The 18,932-nt window shown below is 43.7% G+C and overlaps 2 protein-coding genes across 2 annotated transcripts; one reads left to right on the forward strand and one right to left on the reverse strand.

Moving 5' to 3' along the window:
- Positions 1-342: 342 nt before the first annotated feature.
- On the forward strand, positions 343-7,061 carry LOC128471901 (all-trans-retinol 13,14-reductase-like). Its single transcript, XM_053453899.1, has 11 exons — positions 343-898; positions 1,643-1,825; positions 1,925-2,154; positions 2,346-2,541; positions 3,933-4,127; positions 4,511-4,630; positions 5,248-5,386; positions 5,578-5,687; positions 5,887-6,053; positions 6,269-6,428; positions 6,906-7,061. Exons 1-11 carry the CDS (start codon positions 730-732, stop codon positions 7,052-7,054), a joined length of 1,818 nt encoding a protein of 605 aa, XP_053309874.1. The 5' UTR covers positions 343-729; the 3' UTR covers positions 7,055-7,061.
- An 8-nt stretch (positions 7,062-7,069) lies between these two features.
- On the reverse strand, positions 7,070-12,172 carry TMEM92 (transmembrane protein 92). Its single transcript, XM_053453902.1, has 5 exons — positions 11,851-12,172; positions 9,908-9,930; positions 9,392-9,457; positions 8,509-8,659; positions 7,070-7,700 (listed from the first exon to the last, which is right to left on the reverse strand). Exons 1-5 carry the CDS (start codon positions 11,923-11,925, stop codon positions 7,593-7,595), a joined length of 423 nt encoding a protein of 140 aa, XP_053309877.1. The 5' UTR covers positions 11,926-12,172; the 3' UTR covers positions 7,070-7,592.
- Between the last annotated feature and the right edge of the window lie 6,760 nt (positions 12,173-18,932).

Genomic DNA, 18,932 nt, shown 5'->3' on the forward strand with positions numbered 1-18,932 from the left:
GCGGGTTATATGGAGTAATAGGAGGAATTATATGCAGGTTATATGGAGTAATAGGAGGAATTAAATGCGGGTTATATGGAGTAATAGGAGGAATTATATGCGGGTTATACGGAGTAATAGGAGGAATGATATGTGGGTTATATGGAGTAATAGGAGTTGTTATTCACAGTATACAGAATAATCGGAGGCTATATAGGGAGGGTTTACAGCGGGTGTCGCAATTCCAGTTCCAGGAGAGTGTTGTGAAAGCTTTAAATCTCTGCGATTAGTTCTGATGAGGAGGGAACTTTGTCCTTCGTAGCTCAGACACATTCCAGTAGTCTGTGTGAGTCCGTCTGTTAGCGTGGATCTCTTGTGTTAGCGTGAATCTGTTGTGTTAGTGAGGATCTGTTGTGTTAGCGTGAATCTGTTGTGTTAGTGAGGATCTGTTGTGTTAGCGTGAATCTGTTGTGTTAGCGTGGGTCTGTTGTGTTAGTGTGGATCTGTTTTGTTAGCGTTGGTCTGTTGTGTTAGCGTGAATCTGTTGTGTTAGCGTGAATCTGTTGTGTTAGCGTGGGTCTGCTGTGTTAGTGTGGATCTGTTGTGTGTGTTAAGTTATTCAGGTAGGACTTGGTGCTTTATCTTTCTATTAGAGTCACGTGTTTGTGTTGTTTGTGTGTGTATGGGTTGCACTTGTGTATCGCATGAGCTGCATGTTAGTGTAACCACAGTGTGTGTCAGTCCTACACGATGCTGCCCCTGGCATTTTGGCTGCTGCTCCTCTTCTTGCCCCTTATGGGGCTATATTTCTACCTGCGGTTCTATCTTGGATGGGGGAGTCTGTTCCAAGAGGGTTGTGTGCATCCTGCGCAGCCTCTGGTCACTGACAAGAGGAGCAGAGACAAAATCTTAAGACAAGGTACGTGCTAAAGCCTCACACCGAGCTTTATAGTGTTTCAGGGAGAAAGAGGTATCGCGGGGCAAAAAGGGCAATTGTCAAGGCTACAGAGTTATACATTTGTTTCATTCATAGGTTTATGAATGAGGGATAGCGTTACATCATTCATATAAATCGACAGAAGCGAACCTATGAATCAAACAAATGTGTGTCAGCTTTGACATAACTTCATTGATTTCACACCAAAGAATGAATGGGAAATGGCAGCTGCTCAGACTTTTCATTGGTTGATGCCAGACGAGCCCCCTGCCGGCGACCAATAGAGTCTCTCTTACGGATCTTTAAATCCTGGCACCAAAGCCGGGGTTTCCGCTTAGTGATTCCCCATCCTGGTGAAGCCGAGGTGCATCTCAGCGAAACGAGCGAATATTCATAGAATACGAAGATTTTTCCCCCCCCAAAGACGAACATGAAGATGACGCCGGCGCCCAAGTCTACTTTCTATTGTATACTGCTGTGATCATAAATGATGCTTTTGCTACCGGTATGTTATGGTTTATATCTCTGCTTGAATGCAGGTGTCTCAAACTAAGTGTATCTTTAAATCATGACAATTCAAGGTACTGGAATTACAGCCATTTGGGTAACACATTTGGTGAGCCACTACATAGAGGCCACCACATTTAGAAAGTTAATGCCTTTTCCTCCCCTATGTTGTAAAAGATACACACTGAAGTCTTCTTGTTTCTCCTTCTTACACTTTAGGGTTTTCGCAGAACACAATCCCCTCTAACCCGGATGTGTTGGTTATCGGTAGTGGGGTGGGAGGGTTGACAGTAGCTGCCGTGTTGGCCAAAGCTGGAAAAAAGGTCCTGGTTCTGGAGCAGCACGATCACGCGGGCGGGAGCAGCCACACATTTCAACAGCATGGATACGAGTTCGATGTGGGTAAGGATCCTGGTCAGAAACTTCTCACCTATCAATAAAAATAACTCATGACCAATGTGGACAATTTGGACATGCATTCCATGTAACCCCTTTTTCCAGGTTTACACTATGTGGGTCAGATGCATGAAGGAGGCATGTTACGTGTTATCATGGACCAGTTGACAGATGGACAACTTCAATGGAACCGTTTGGATGACCAATATGACTCCGTAGTCATTGGAAACCGGGTGTACCAGCTTTATGCGGGCAAAAAAGAATTTCCAGATGCCCTTAAAAAGCAGTTCCCTGGGGAAGAAGAAGCCATTGATAAGTTCATGGCTTTAATGAAGGTAAGGGTTGTTTTCATGAGTAGGAAGAGTTACCTACAACTGCCCTGATACCTTTATTATGCTGCTCCAGGAGCCTTCAGCTGAACAATTAGCTGAAATGTCAGGAAAGACAGCAGTAGCAATGAGGATATAGAGGAACGTTGGTGACATAGAAGAAGAGTCAATATATTTTTTCGGTATGTTCCCCACAGAAGGTGGCCCGTCACGTTCCATTGCTCGGTGCCCTCAAGATCCTTCCTTATTTTTTAACGGTTCTGCTTCTGCGTTCCCGTCTTCTGCACTGCGTTTCTCCCATCTTCTGGTTGGCAGAGTCCAGTCACCAGGATGTGTTGAATAGCCTGACCAGCAACAAAGACCTCCAGACCGTCTTCAGCTACCTCTTCTACGGTGGGTAAGACAGGTTTTCAAGATGGAGAATACTTTAAGTGAGTGATGGTTCCACCTGTAACGGATCTCGATAACCCGAATGGGTGTATTCATTAAAGTCGGCTTCCTCCACTACTACAGTTGAACCTCACCCTTATGATCGGCCACGCTGCCCTCTTCCCCTAGATACTAGATGCATTAGGGTAAAATCATGAACTCACTTTAATGGCGAACACATCGGTATTTAAAGAGTATGAGCAGGTAATTTACATACAATAGACACAGCAAAACACACATAGTTGTCCATCAGGCCCTTCTTTGCACATGGGGTAGCCAATGGGTAGCTTTCCAGTTGCCCTGGAACAAAACCACCCATAAGCCTTAGCAGGCACTCTAAAATAAAAGTGCCACGTTTACTGCTACGTGGACATGAGTCCACCCCGATTCCAAAGAAATAGTCTCTATAATGATACCTGGGAACTTCCCAAGCAGGCTACCCGCAGCTCTCCCTCTTCCGGGTGAGTGGCTTCGAAAGGGGACAGGGCCAGCCCCAGACAATCCTAGATAGGAGGAAAAGTGGGCAGAGAGTGGGGAGGAAAAGAGAAAGAGAGAAGTGGCTCAGAGACTCCTGGTCAAACCTGGAGACTTCCCAGGTATGATAATCATATACGCAAACAGAACAGAAAATACCGTAGAATTTTTTGGCAGAGATTCCAGAACCTTCTCAACTTTTTTCCTCTTACCTTTAATTGTTATTTTGTTCACAACCCTACCTGTACTCAATATAAATTCCCATAAAGGTGATTAACTGTCCGTGGGAGAGAAACGCGGCATTCCCTTGATTACTTGATTACAGTCTGGACGTAATAACAAAGTTCCAGCTAGTTACTCCGAATCAGATAATGTTCTCCCCAAGGAAGGATAGTTTGATCTGTCGTACCCTACACACTCCAGCCTGACACTGTCCCCTTAGCAGTAATTCATTAACTTTCTTTAATGAGTTTACCACTATTTAGATTACAGGTCTGATAAACAAATTAAGTCGTCGGTCTTATTATCTGTAATCCAAAGGGCAGAGCCGCGGTAATAATATGGTACGCATTGTTCTATCTGCATGTCCTAGGCTGATGGAAGGAAACAAAAATCATCAAAAACCTGCCGTTTCAGAACATTTTTTCATATTATTTATATTTTATGTTTGTTCACGAATATATAAGAACCCTAATATGTGACTTGTAACTTATCAACTTTGAAGAATGGTCTTCTTTTGTGCTTTTTGTTCCAAATCTTTGTGGACCATCACCGTTATCATGATCAATAATTACGCCGTGGCTTACGATGTATTGTACGCATTCGATAGCTAAAGGTCAGAGACATTTTTCATGACGTCTATGTTCTACTCTTCTGACAAGGTGTCCCTCCTAGTGATTCCAGCTTCATGATCAACGCTCTCCTCATTCATCACTACAAAAGAGGGGCTTGGTACCCCCGCGGCGGGAGCAGCGAAATTGCCTTTCATATGATCCCCGTCATTCAGCGAGCTGGTGGGAAGGTGGTGGTCAGGGCTCCTGTGTCACGGATCCTGATGAAAAATGGCAGGGCCATAGGTAAGTAGGGGGTAAGAATGGTATTCTTGTCGTATGTGTGATGAGAATAGTGTGATGCTGATGTCCTCTGCGTAATAACTCGCCATTATGTTATATGTTAATTAAGTCACTCCTATGTCAAGCCCCAAGAAAAAGTGTACCACCTATGGTATGTGGTGGTGTGACTGGTGGTACGGTTCTTTGGAAGACCTTTTTGAAGCACATTTTCTCAGAGAACCATAACGGCTACTCATCTGTGTAGCCACCTTCACTACAAGGAAGATGGCAGCGATGGCCATGGATGTCCCGGTAGACCTCCTGGTCCCCTTTACAAGAGGGAAAAGTGAAGCCGTAGAAACAGAGATAAAATATATGCCCAAGTTTGCCTTTTCTCTTCTCCGTAGGGGTGGCCGTGCAGAGATCAGAAGGCGAGGTTTGCGTTTATGCTCCAGTAATCATATCAGATGCTGGGATCTTCAATACCTACGAGCGTCTTCTGCCACCGGAGGTTCAAACATTACCCGGTAAGGAGGGACTCAAATATGGGATCGTGATATCCGCCTTTCTAAGGTGAAGCACGGATAAGGGAGAGAACTTCAGGACTGGAAATTGATGAGATAATACTGGCTCTGCCACAGACTGCCGTCAGTCTCAGCTTCCATGAGTTGAACCCTTTATACCAATACAGCAATTAACAAACTAATTACACTAATTGATAAAAAGCACAAACTGCTGGGAGTTTTAATGAATGATTGACATCATGGTTCATTATAAGGGTAAATATTATTACAGCAGTGATGTTCAGCATTGTCTATTAATTGGGACGTAGACGTATAGACATGGTATTAGTGCATTAGTCAGCCTCAGGGGGTCATCAGGAACTAACAATAGGGGGTCTTAATTAATGAGAAGTATAATGATACGGAGTGTTTTGTGATATTAAACATGTTAAAGCCTTATCCACCACCACACGTTACTGATTTTTTCCTAACTTCCTAATCAGTTTCCATTCTTTTGACTTCAATCATCATAAATTCCCTTTTTACCCTTTTTTCTCCTCCTTCTTCTAAATATTTCATGTCTGTCTCCTGCGTTCTCCTGCATGTATCGCTCGTTCTCCGTGTTCTTTGGTCCACTCCAGAGGTCCACTCTCTCCTGTCCAGGCTACAGTACGGGATGGGATGCTTCTTGGTGTTTGTTGGACTTCGCGGAACAAGCGAGGAGTTGGGATTAAAATCCACCAACCGTTGGTTGTACAACGACGGCGACCTCAACAGTTTGTGAGTGTTGAGAAAATTACTCCATCACTATTATTAATCTCATGATCCCTGTCCGGATTTCTAGGGTAAAATCATGAAATCAGTGGCCGTAACTAAAGACTATAGGGTGGAAGTCATTGGACAGAAGTGATCTACAACTGCTAGTCAGCGCTTGTTCCACATGTGAAATGACCGGTTTCTCCCTCTTGCAGGATGGGGCAATTCTCGTCTTTGGAGTGGAATGAAGTATTTGAGCAGCTGCCTCTGATGTTCATCACTTTCCCATCTGCTAAAGATCCCACATATAGTCAGAGGCACCCAGGTGATCACGGAGTGAATATTAAATCTTGAAAAAATCTACAGGCATCACCGAAACACTTACCATATCCCTAATATGTCTTATCCAATCAGAAAATCCCAAGGGCAACTTCCCTTCTATAATTGGGTATTTTGTAGCCACCATCCTATATGGGGCGCACACCTACACATCTTATCCCTCCACAACTCGCTCCTCCCTGCAGGTCGCTCCTGTATGACTCTCCTTACCATGGCTCCATTTGAATGGTTCTCTGAGTGGAAGGGGCAGAAGCCCCGGCGTCGCGGTGAAGACTACCATTCCATGAAGATGAAGCTGGCCCAGAGGATGCTAGAGAGAGCTATGGAGGAATTCCCACAGATTAAGGATAAGGTGCTTGGAACACAGAGACCATGGAACACATGACATGCATTCTACATACAAACGTTGTGACCTACCTAGAGGAGCATATCTTCTAAATGGTTACCAGAAATGACACGTTTAAAGCCATAAAGATAACATTTCAACCAAACAATATAATAAGATATTTTCGTGTTTTGCCATTTCTATCATCACCCATTGTGTTCCTAAAATGTTTTATGAAACAGGTTGATTACATGGAAGCTGCTACTCCGGTGAGTAATGAGTATTATCTACGGGCTCCAGAAGGATCAATGTATGGAGCAGAACAGAACTGCAGCCGATACCAGTGTGACATTATCACCCGGACGCGGGCAGAGACCGCCGTTCCTGGCCTGTACCTGACAGGTATGCCTAATGGGACCGGTCCATGATATGACTTCACACGGAGATAGGCCAAATACAATAAAGTATCCAAAAGATCTGCATGTAAAGATTCACGATTAGATTAATAGGGGCAGCATCACTCCTTTCAGATGGAAGAGTGGATCCAAGCAGCAGATCTACAAGAAACTAGATGAACACAAGTCAAGGATGCTGTGTGCATGAATGTGCGTAGGTGTATGCATTCAAAAGCACTTAGATAGAAGCAACATCTCTACTGATCGTAACAGTCATCCCCAAGAGTGACACTGATAGGTCATGGAGGCAGTTATAGGGCTATAGCTGCCATCTGATTGGGGTAGTAACCGGACCGCACTTACACGTTACTGATAACGGTAACGAGGCTTTATCTGCCATAACAAGACGGCACATGACGCTATGAGGTCAACGGCAGAACTGGATCTGTCATCGTGTAATGCATTTCGTGTTTCTCTTGTGCAGGACAAGACGTGTTCAGCAGCGGCATCGCGGGGGCCGTGCATGGAGGGCTCATCTGCGCCTGCGCCGTTCTCAATCAGATCCTCTATCTGGATATACTGATGCTTAAGAAGAGAATGAAACTTGGCAAGAGGCAGAAGAGATGGAAGTGACGTAAACACATCACGAGACGTATCATGGACGTTTATTTCTGATCAGACTCAAACATTTGGACAGAAACACGTTTTCACAAATGGAACCACAGAAATATCTTAAGCCTCGTTTCTGTGTATTTGACAAAATTATTTAAATATATAGCTAAAAAATTCAAGTTAAGATTGTTCCCTATATACCTGGCACACACACCTTCTTCTCGTCTGCTCCTCATCGTTATCTCTCCAGACAACTTCATTTCTTTCTTAGCTGGCCTGGTCATTGCATCTCCGCCGTTTGCTCCTCTCCTATTACTCCCTGTAATCCATCCCTATAGCATCTCCTATTCTTCCCTATCACCTCATATGGAGTCTCTGTAATTCCCGATATCTCCTCCTATATAACCTTCTAACGCTTGATGCAATCTCTACTGGTGCCGCGTATGGTCCATCCGCCAGATCCACGCATCTTCTGCCACAGTATGGCTGTCCTCCTACACCCTACACACCTCCAGCGCGTGAGCACAAAGCAGTTCAGACAAAGTCCAATGTCCTTCTCTCAGCTCTGATCGCCCCATAACGATGACGATGGGGAGACGGGTATAACACTGCTGTAGGGTGGCGGACACGATGTACTTGGGGGATACAGAAAAGGTTTGGCTGTGACCTGGAGGTACAAAGAGATGGGAAAAATGAGTCAACCTAAATCCAACTGATATTGGACTAAAACTCCCACCATGGCAGAGTTTCTGATGCCTGTTATGGAAGCATACCTCCCAAGTGCCCTGAAAGGAGAGTCACTCTTTTGGGAACTAATATCCGTCTTACCTCCTCTGATGCCCCTCTTGTCGAGGAGCTCAGAACGTTTGCTGGGTATGAGGGTATCGCAGGGTACTCCGGTAGGGACCAGCTGAGAGTCCTACACAATTATTTGCAGCGGTCTATCAAGTGATCAGTAAGCCTAGAGGATTCTGGGACTTGTAGTTTATATGCTGCTGTAATGCTATGTGGGAGGGACTACATTTTGACCCAATTTTGGCCATTTTGATCCATACCACACCCTGACTCACCTGCCTGCACCATCAATTCATGTAATTATATATGTGTGTGTTTATAAACTCATTCAATAATAATAATAATACATAAACACAAAATGTGTTCATTTATGTTATGTAATAACACACAATGTTCCAACACCCTTTCAGGGCTGGGTAAAAGTTTGAGTCTTGGATTACCCCATTATTATATCCCCCTTATGGATATTTTTGAATATCTGCTGAATATTAATTAATTATTGTATTAATTGTTTAATTATTTCATGGTAAACGATACATATGTTAATCGCCAACCAATAAACCTTGATATAAGTCTACAAGATGAAAATGAAATTAAAAACCAAGACCATCATTTCAGGTAAATATTTGAATGGCACCGATATATTTAAAAATAATATAATTACCAGCTAATATACATACCTCACTATATGGAGGGGGTGGTCCCATGTCTGTCAGGGGGGTCTCTCTTGGTGACGGGGGTCTAGATGGAGACCGCGAACAGCAGCCTTTATTGCAAATCCCACATAGGCAAAGCACAGAGAATATTATCAGCATGCAGATAAAGAGGGGCCTGGAGAGAGAACGTGTGCAGAGACGGGTAGGTATACAACGTGTTCTGATAAATAATATATACAGTAAGCTCATTATTTTTTTAAGGGTCGGTCGTGCCTCGGTTTTCTCTTTTTTTCTGTTCCATGCACTATTTTCTGGCAAGCGTAGCGACATCTTGCACAGCGTTTTATTATATATATATAATGTGTGTTATTATATATATATATAAATATACATTTATTTATATACCGGTGTATATATATTTATATATGCTTATACACCAGTGTTAAAGGGGAAGTCCCAAAAAAAAAAAGTGCTACTTCAAACATAAACCCCACCGCTGTATATGGAAATAACCCCCAGTGCTGTTTGTAATAATCACCCCCAGTTATGTCCATCGGCATGGACAAAAACCTGCTCTTATTTCATTTTGTTCCAATAAACTCCCTCTATCCGCCGACCTGGAGGCCGCCATTGTTGTCAGTCACGTGATATTTTTGGTGACTTCCCCACACCGAGCTGATGCTTTATGGCAATGCTAATGAAGTCTGGTGCTCCATAGACTTTCATTAGTGTTTCTACTGTTGACTAGTAGATAAACGGAGCTAGAATAAATCCAAATGGGGAACATGCGAAAACCCGAACACAGCGCAATACTTTTGAAACCGTATAATAATACTATGATATATTTGGGGCGGGAGTTCATCCTAATGCTTGAGAAGGGGTTTAGTAAATACTTTGTGCTACGTACCCATACCAGCTGTAATCTAGGTAGATCTTTGTTTGTGGTTCACAGCAAGAAGAGCCATTTAGACACCTGAAAATTTAGAGATATTACCCAGAGCCGTAGGAGGAGTTATATGGCGTAATAGGAGGAGTTATAGGGAGGGGTTATATGGGGTAATAGGAGGAGTTATACGGACGGTTATATGGAGTAATGGGAGGAGTTATAGGGAGGAGTTATATGGAGTAATAGGAGGGGTTATAGGGAGGAGTTATATGGAGTAATAGGAGGAGTTATAGGGAGGGGTATATGGAGTAATAAGAGGAGTTATAGGGAGGGGTTATATGGAGTAATAGGAGGAGTTATAGGGAGGGGTTATATGGAGTAATAGGAGGGGTTGTAGAAAGAGGATATATGAGTAATAGCAGGAGTTATAAGGAGGAGTTATAGGGAGGGGTTATATGGAGTAATAGGAGGAGTTATAGGGAGGGGTTATATGGAGTAATGGGAGGAGTAAAAAGGAGAGGATACATGTAGACTTACTCTGTGACACTGCAGCGCGATACCTGAAAATAAAAAAAATGTAAGCATAAATGAATACCGTAATGTGTAGGATGGTCGGTCACACGCGCTATCACCGCATTAAACCCTCCCCTAGCGGAGTCATTGAGTATCTCTGGTATCTGCACCCCTGCCATGGGTAGCAGTCGTTGCCTCGGTAACCCGTAATTTGTGCGGGATTGGCCGGGTCAGCACGTTCTGTTCTCGCTAATTAAATGTTGTGACTTGGGGAAAATATATATATTATTAGGGATGGGCAGCAGCCCGTGTGTCACGCGTGTATATTACATGGGCCTGTGCGTACTCACGTGAGTATACAGTATAAGTGAGTGTATTTGAAGAGAAGTGTGCGTACAGGGCATATATAATGTAGCACTGTATTATTATTATTGTTTTATATAGCGCCATCATGCTCTGTAGCGCTGTACAGTATTCAGTTACTCCAATGCCCCAGGAGCTGACAAAGAAACAGAGCCTCCCTTGTATACATTGTATACACCGCGTCTGTTTTGTAAACATTGCTGTGTGGACAATAATTACCGACTTCCATTGTTGGCCTAAAACCAATGAAGCCGTACTCCACCATACCTACCAAGTGCCCAAGTTTAGCAGGGACAGTCCCTGTTTGGAGCCCTACAGCCCTAAAAATCCTCATAATGTCTACAGAACAATATGTCCAATTCTTCTTATCTGCCATTAAATCCTCTGATAAAAGCACATTCAACGTGCTTATAAATAGTCTGCACGTTGGTTATTACTTATCGATGTATATAGCGCCATCATATTCCACAGCGCTGTACAATAGGTTCATAATAATATAACAGAACTTAACCCCTTAAGGACAACGGGCGGTCCCTAAACCCATTGAAAACAATGCATTTTGAGCCCGTACATGTACGGCTTTGTCATTAAGGGGTTAACATTGTATAACAATTTACGCGTGGCCTTGTTTGTACGCGACCGGCCATTGCGTCGGTGATTACCCTGTTAATTACGGTATGTTGGGAATGATTGCGCCATCACATGATACCACGTAGGTTAAATGATTAGAAGACTGCCCGTGTGCCAGCGCCGTGTATGAATAAGTAGGGTGAGACGCCAAAATTCAGTTTACTAAGCCAACTTCCCTGTCCATGAAGTACAGCCATGACCCTGAGTACACCATTGGCATTAAACACGTTCCCATGTTAACCGGACACAGATTTATGGAGGATATTGGGAAACCTTCGGGTTTTTATTATCATTTTTTTTTTTTTTTACGTAATCAAGTCCAAGAAAATCCCAGGAACTGGAAATCAAAGGCTTACATATTTCCTGTGCCGGACGCGCCGTCGTAAACCTTCACTATGATTTTTTTAAATTATTTTTCTTAATTATTTTTTTTATAAAAGTTAAAAAAGTAAAAAAAACAGTTTTTTTTATTATTATTATTTTTTTATTTTTTTTTTGGACCTTTCTGTTTCTTTCTCGGCCAAAAGCACCTCCGTACAGTCCGGCGGCAACAGAAATGTTACTTATGTAGCGTTTTAGTGCCTGAGAGACTGGGAGATAAATGATCACGTCCAAGGGCACCGGAAAGCGTAACGGGGGATTAGAACAAAGCCTTCCTCTTATACATAATGCACGTGCGGGTGGTGCGCCTATATAATCCCTGAATGTATATACAAAGCCCGAGAGAGACGCAGACTTCCAGACTGATGATCAGTAGCCAGCGCTTGCCGATATCTTGTGGCATTGAATTATCAAGAGTGATGGGAGTTAAGGTCCAACAAACACTACAAGTTCGCCTACAGCGGTTTTCTGTGTATAAAAGTTGGGGGCCCCGAGTATTTTCTTCTGTATCGCTTTGTATGACACTTTAGGCGCCTGCCCGCGTTACACACCTTTGTGTACTTTTTCGTTTGTGTGCGAGGAGCGTCACTTACCGCCGCGCTGAGAGGTAGAAGACAGCCAGACAGGAGGTTTGTGTAGACCGTCCTGTGTACAGAACCCACCACCATCTCTATTCCTCTGTCTTTGTTTTTTTTCTTCTCTTTTCTCCTTCAATCTTTGACTCTCCTTTTTCTTCTTCTGTCTCTCAGACACGTCAGTCTCTCTTTCTCGGGATTTGAGGTCTGTCTCTCTGGTTCTGTCGCTCTTACGGTCTCTTTCTCTCTCTCCCTGGCTTTTTTTTTTACAGCTCTTTCTTCCTTGGTCACACTTTCTCTTTACCTCTCTTACTTCCGTCTCATTCTCTCTCCTCCCTCTTTCCTCGTGTCTCCACCCTCCCCTTGTCTCCACACTCCTTTAAGTCTCATTCTGTTACTTGCCCTGCTTCACCCTCGGTCGCTGACTCCTCTCTTCTCCCACTCCATATGTTTCTCTTTACTTCTAACAAGATGCGTCGCTCGCTCTCCGGTCCTGGTCTTTTTATGCATTCTCCAGTCTCTTTCTCATCTTTGTCCTTTGTCCTTTAAACCATAAATCCTTGTTTTCTCCCCTTACAATTGTCTATGAATTATTCTAGAATTTACTGTACACCTACCGTTCAAAAGTTTGGGGTCACTTAGAAAGTCCTTGTTTTTGAAAGAAATCCAGCGCAGACGGGGTTAATGTTGTAAATGACTATTGTAGCTGGAAACGGCTGATTTTTAATGGAATCTCTTCATAGGCGTACAGAGGCCATAGTGAATATTCACAATAGCATGGAGTGTTGCTATTTGCCAAGTCCGAGCCCCACATAAAGAACGGACGTGGAAAAGGGACTTTAGCTGCGTTAGCTCCAGGTCACAGTCGTCCCTTTCTGATTATCTAGGCTAAGCTGTAGGTATTCCTTTGCAAATCTGTTACTTTGTTTCATTGTTTTCACTGAATGTTTAATCAAACATAAACAACACAGAAAATATTATCTTTTCTCAATGGCTACAACCTATCAGTGCCTGCTATTGTATCACATGACCATTAAGAACGCCCTGTAAAATAATGAATGAGTCAATACTAGGAATGATGTTACCAATGCTGCATTTGTTTCATACACGGGCACAACTTCTGTTCGTGGGATTAAGGCGCGCCGGGAAGCTTCATGTTGTAATTCATGACCTCAACATTTGTTTCATTGATTGATAGAGGGCTATTCCTCTTTCCACCACTAGATGTCACTGCTGCACTGGATTCCGAGTTTCCTTACAAACCCGAAGCCAGTTACAAAGTTGCAAGAAAGAAAGTACCTTTTGCTAAAGTTTGTATTTGGTGGAAGTCAGTTTCTTTCCTCTGTTCCGTATGCATAGGGCCAGGGGGCATAATTAGAAACTACAGGTCCCCGGTGCGAAAATTGCTCCGGGGACCCCCAACTTCACCAAGCAACATGTGCCACCTTTGCCCCTAAACAGCATGCGAGGGCCACCTTTGACCCCAAACAGCTTGTGAGTGCCACATTTGCCACAAACAGCTCATCTGTGCCATCATTGCCTCTTCCTCCTCCAACATATACACGCTAATTTACACATGCTAACATGCACACTTACTCATATTTACTAACAGACATTGCCTCTCACACCACTCATGCTAACACACAATCCATCTCGCACAACTTACACATACATGCTCACACAAACACATCTATACTCACGCACACGCATACACATCCATGCTCACACACTTATACATAGACATCCATGCCCATATAAACTTAAACATAGACATCCATGCTCACATACACTTATACATAGACATCCATGCTCACATACACTTATACACAGACAGCCATGCCCGCATAAACATTCATGCTTACACACACATGTATACATAGACATTCATGCCCACATAAACCTATATTTAGACATTCATGCTCACATATACTTATACACAGACACAAACATACATACACCCTCCCTCCTGTTTGCCTGTACCTACTGCCCGCGGCTCCTTACCTTTCCTGCAACTTCTGGTTTTGGACACTCGGTTCTTATTCCCTGCAACCGTAATGCACCTGCTCTCCCAATTTCATAACTATAATTGCCCTGTAGACAAGTTATTAAAGGGAAACTGCCTATGTGACAGCCTTTTGTGTTTATATTTGATTAAACATGTGAGTGCATCTCTGTGTTACAGCAAGTGTGCATTTGGGGGCACTTTTCTTACATGCGCCCCACAGGCCAGAACGTGACAACTCTCTCCGGGTCCTGATGTTATTGTCCATCTGCTCATCTCACAATTACATCCAGCCAGAGCATCAGCCTCCTTTAAAGAGGGATAATAACGTAACAAATATGGGAGTAATAATATTGATTATAGATTATTTAACATCACTTCATACACTGAACAGTTAATGTAATATTTGGGAGACATGACAGAAGTCAACCCCATTGTGCAGCGCTACAGAATATGATGGCGCTATATAATAATAATGAGTGATGCAGCAACTACTGATTTCTTGCAATACTGACTTTGTACCCTAGAGGGCAGCACATACCAAGTTGTGGACAAAAAAAGTGACTTCTGAAAATCAATTACTTTAAGGGTTAAGCAATGCATCATCATAACATGCTAGATCATAGTTACCAAGCTGCTATTAAATAATGATTTGGCACAAATGACCCTTTGGGGCTTCATAAAGGACGACAGCTTTACAGCACTGCATTTGGACAACAGCGATTTAATAGGTCAGAAATACTGGGGAGGAAAATGACCCAACAGAACTGAGAGAGCATAGGTTACAAGATACTTTTAAACACTCTTAATACCCACCGACTACGGCTCTTAATACACAGAGTGCCGAAATGGAACCAATGTAACTCTGGCTTAGTTTGTCTAATATTCTCCTTTCTTCTCCCAAAAAGAAGCATTGGTCCTTCCCAATTTGTATGAAATTAGCGAGGTTGGCCTTATAGCTTATATATAAACCCACATATTAGCCTGGGTTTCCATGGATTTGTTTATCTTTTTAATAATAAAATGTGTTTTTCAATCAAAAATATGAGTTATTTATTTACACTAATAATTGAGTATTTAGCCAGTGGTTCCCTGCTCCCTCTGTTGCTGTTTTAATCTTCAAGATGTCAACAAAACAATAGTTACTTTACAAGGTGATAACTGAAATAAGCGCCGACAAGAAAAAAAAAACAACTAGAAACGAGGTCATAATAGAAAATGTATTAAAAAATAAATAAAAATACATATTATTTTCCTAAAAGGAGACCAAGTTCCCATTGTTTCCAAATACAGATTATTTCATTAAATTGAATGCAAGTCTTGAAAGTGTTAACGGCAAAGCCACTTGAAGAAGAAACACAACAATTCTGTCTTTTGTCTAAGAACATCGTGTTTTAGATAGCCAAAGAGGGATACTTGGGTCGGAGGTGGAAGGCTGACCGGGGCAGGGCCATACCAAGTTTATTTAGGTGACTTGATGACTCATTTGTGGAACCGGCTAATTCATTTAGAGGGGAAAAAAACATGTTTTTTGGGCCAACATAGAAAAAGATGTAACGTTAGTTGAGCTTTTGGGACCTCAGAGGTCTCTTTACTCAGATGTCATCAGGAGCAGAGATGTTTAAAGCCTCCTACGTACAGCACGCTGCCGGACTATAGCTTTGTGTAAAGTCCGGATTAGTTATAAATGTCATCCGCGGTGTGTAAGGCTCCACGTGGATGCTGGAGAAATTCTGGGAATTACGTACTGAATTTGGTGGAAGAACGAGATAAAAAGGGTTAATATGTTATCGGTGATACCGTAATCTTACCCAGTAAGCGTGTAGGTAACTATTCAGTGATGGGGGTTACTTACACGTAATGTACCTGTGTACATACATTATATATGAACCTTCCAGCTGTCCCAGGACTACGTCTCCCATAATGCTTTTTCAGCCAAGCGGCTGGCAGAGGACTATGGGAGATGTAGTCCTGCAACAGCTGGAGGGCCGCAGTTTGGAGACCCCTGTCGTAAAGTTAAAAAACATGCCAGATGTGGCTATGCCATCTTTTGGCAAGAACCAGTATATAACCCCATACGCTGCTTATATAATAAAGGGTTAAATACAATAAGGGTAAGTAGTGGCATCATTAAAGTGACGAATACAACAACACAACAGCGCTGACCAACATTCAGGCTGGAAACAAACGTTTATATTGTATTTATCACAATGTTTCCTTTTTTGTTTATTATTATTATTTATTGTTTTATATAGCGCCATCAAATGATTGTTTATTGTTTTATATAGCACCAGCGTAGTCCGCAGCGCTGTACAGCCTTTGTAACCTTTTGTTTTATGTTGAAGTAACGGGGTCCCAGTCTGTAGTAAGTATAATGTATTAGTGATACAATCAAATGCTGAATTTTGAGTTCCCAGGGGCCCCCACGGACAGCCCAGCCAGAGCCAGCTATTAGAAACTTAGAATTTGCCAGCAGATCGGCCCCATTTGGCCCCTGTCTGGCCTGCCCGTTTTCCCTCCTTTAAAGACTCAAACCTTAATCAGTCGTTGTCTTAGATTCAGGAGCCGTATGCCTATCCCATGCATGTTTAATCCCCTCACTGTATTACCCTCTACCACCTCTGCTGGGAGGCTGTTCCACTTATCCACCTCAGTAGGGAATAGCACAGACACATTAGTGCACTAGGGTATTATCCCATGCCTGTATGGGATCATTAAAAGACCATGCGCCACGCAGGGGGTATCTGGGCGAACCCCGAGCCGGTTAATCTGATTCCTGCTCGCTGCCTCCACCTAGTGATCAATCAGGGGTAGGTCACCCTGGTGCTTTCTTTCACCAAAAGGAAAGGGGGGGAATAAATCAGGGGTGACAGGTAGCGACTCCGAAACAATGATGTCTTTACAGGCAGGCAGGCAATAATAGGAGTAGAAAGTGGTGTGGATGCCACCTCATTACATCAACCGATTCTTGCCACTGGCCGGGGCACAAATAGCAATAGCCTTTCTCAGGCTGCAGAATATTGCTCTGTTAACCCTTTCCCCACTGCAGATCTACTGAGAACTGCTCTGTGACCTCTTCCAAGTATTTTCCTCCCATCTGCTCTCCATCTGAGTGAGTCGTCAGTGCGGTGCTGATGTGGCAGATACAATGAGTTTAGGATACACTCCAAACCCCCTTTCCTCCCCCCTTTCTTCTCTTTGCATTGTTACCCCCCCCTTTCCTTTGGCTCAATACACCCCCTTCCCTCCCGCTTGGTGTAGGGAGTGGCGGACAGAATACTTCGCAACGTACAGTCTGGAGCGGGAGAAGAAAGGAGAATGAGAGAGTGGGGCGAGGGTGATGAGCGGGAGAGAATGGGTAGAGTTTAGGGGGCTGAGAGTCAAACGACGCGTGGACAGAAAAAGATTTATGTAAAGGGGAAGTAATAAGAGTGTCAGAAAGAAAGCGCAGTAGTAAGTGGTTGTCAGGACTTGAGAGGGTTAATGCAATAAGGCACCGGTCGGGGGGGTCTCTGTCTAGCTCTCTGCTGGTAATGGGTGTTTGATCATAGGACATTCCCACGCTGGACGCCTGCCAGTATAAACCATTAGAGTGAAGCACATCTGTCTGCACTCTCTTCTACACTCTAACGCTGCCCTGCGCACTCTGCATCTCTGCGTATTCTGCCCCCTCTGCTGTCTTCTGCCCCCTCTGCTGTCTTCTGCCCCCTCTGCGTCTTCCTCTTACATGTCATACCCCATGTATCCCATCTACACCCTCCCAGCTTCCCCACGGTCAGCCTCTATCTTTATTTTATTGTTTTAAATAGCGCCATCCTATTCCGCAGCGCTGTACAAAGAGCAGTCTTCTCCCTACATGGGGGTGATTGACGTGGATTCTGTCCAACAATCCCGCACGAAAGGAAGAGCAGGTTAATCCGGAGGGCGTGGCCTAATGGCCATCAGCCAATCGTATCCCAGCGTTAGAGGTAGCCGGCCGGGGGAGTCTCTCCCAGATGTTGGACTTGATTCCGAAGCTCCTCGGCTGCCATTTTGAATGGAATGTAGAGGTGACAGCATCACCTACCGCAGAGGGGATAAGAAAACGCGTTGGGGAGTATTCGAAAAATGTGCCAAAGTGTGCAAAGTGGTCTTATCACCATAGCAACCAGTGGAATTATGTATTTATTTCTTTATTGGACCATGACGATGGTTGCTATAGTGATAAGATCGCTGTTTAAACGTTGCCCTTGAAGTCTTCCTGTCCATCATGTCATAAAGGGCACCTGACCCGTGGCATCCGGTCATGGGCTACCACTCCCATAGCTCCCAGGTTTTTAATTTATTCATATAACGCTACGTGTGGCCGCAGGCATTTTCCAGGATCCTTTCTGTGCTTCCTCTAGACTGCCGTGAGACACGGGGCGGATTGCGTGACCCGCAGCCCCCCCGGCCCGTTCCGCAGGGAGTCGTGTAGATGTGGCCGTGGCTGCTTTACACATTATACGTTTGCACACCCGATCCGCTCGCTCCTAATCAGACCCACATGTCTCCCGAGTCTCCTGGCCGCTCGCTCCACATGGAAGGATCCAGTCAGCAGTTTCGGGAGTTGGACGGAGTTTCTCTCGCCTGCTTTAGTGGTTTTCTGTGTCTGTAGGAGAAAATTATACAGACTGGGAGCAGCCTATATAGTTATGGGGGGGGTATTAAAAGGAGAGGCCCTTGGGGTAATACAAGTCAAGAGGCTACGGTATAAGAAAGAGTTATAGCATGAGGTGAAATGGAGCAACGGGGGTGTTATAGGGAGGGGTTATATGGAGTAATAGGAGGAGTTATAGGGAGGATTATATGGAGTAATGGGAGGAGTTTTATGGAGGGTTATATGGCGTAATGGGAGGAGTTATAGGGAGGATTTTATGTGAGTAATAGGAGGAGTTATAGGAGGGTTATATGGAGTAATAGGAGGAGCTATAGGGAGGGTTATATGGAGTTATAGGGAGGGGTTAAACAGAGTATTAGGAGTTTTAGGGAGGAGTTATGTGGAGTAATAGGAGGAGTTATATGGAGGGGTTTTATGTGAGTAATAGGAGGAGTTATAGGAGGGTTATATGGAGTAATA

This window comes from Spea bombifrons, chromosome 13, assembly GCF_027358695.1.
Source record: "Spea bombifrons isolate aSpeBom1 chromosome 13, aSpeBom1.2.pri, whole genome shotgun sequence".
NCBI classification, from domain to species: domain Eukaryota; kingdom Metazoa; phylum Chordata; class Amphibia; order Anura; family Pelobatidae; genus Spea; species Spea bombifrons.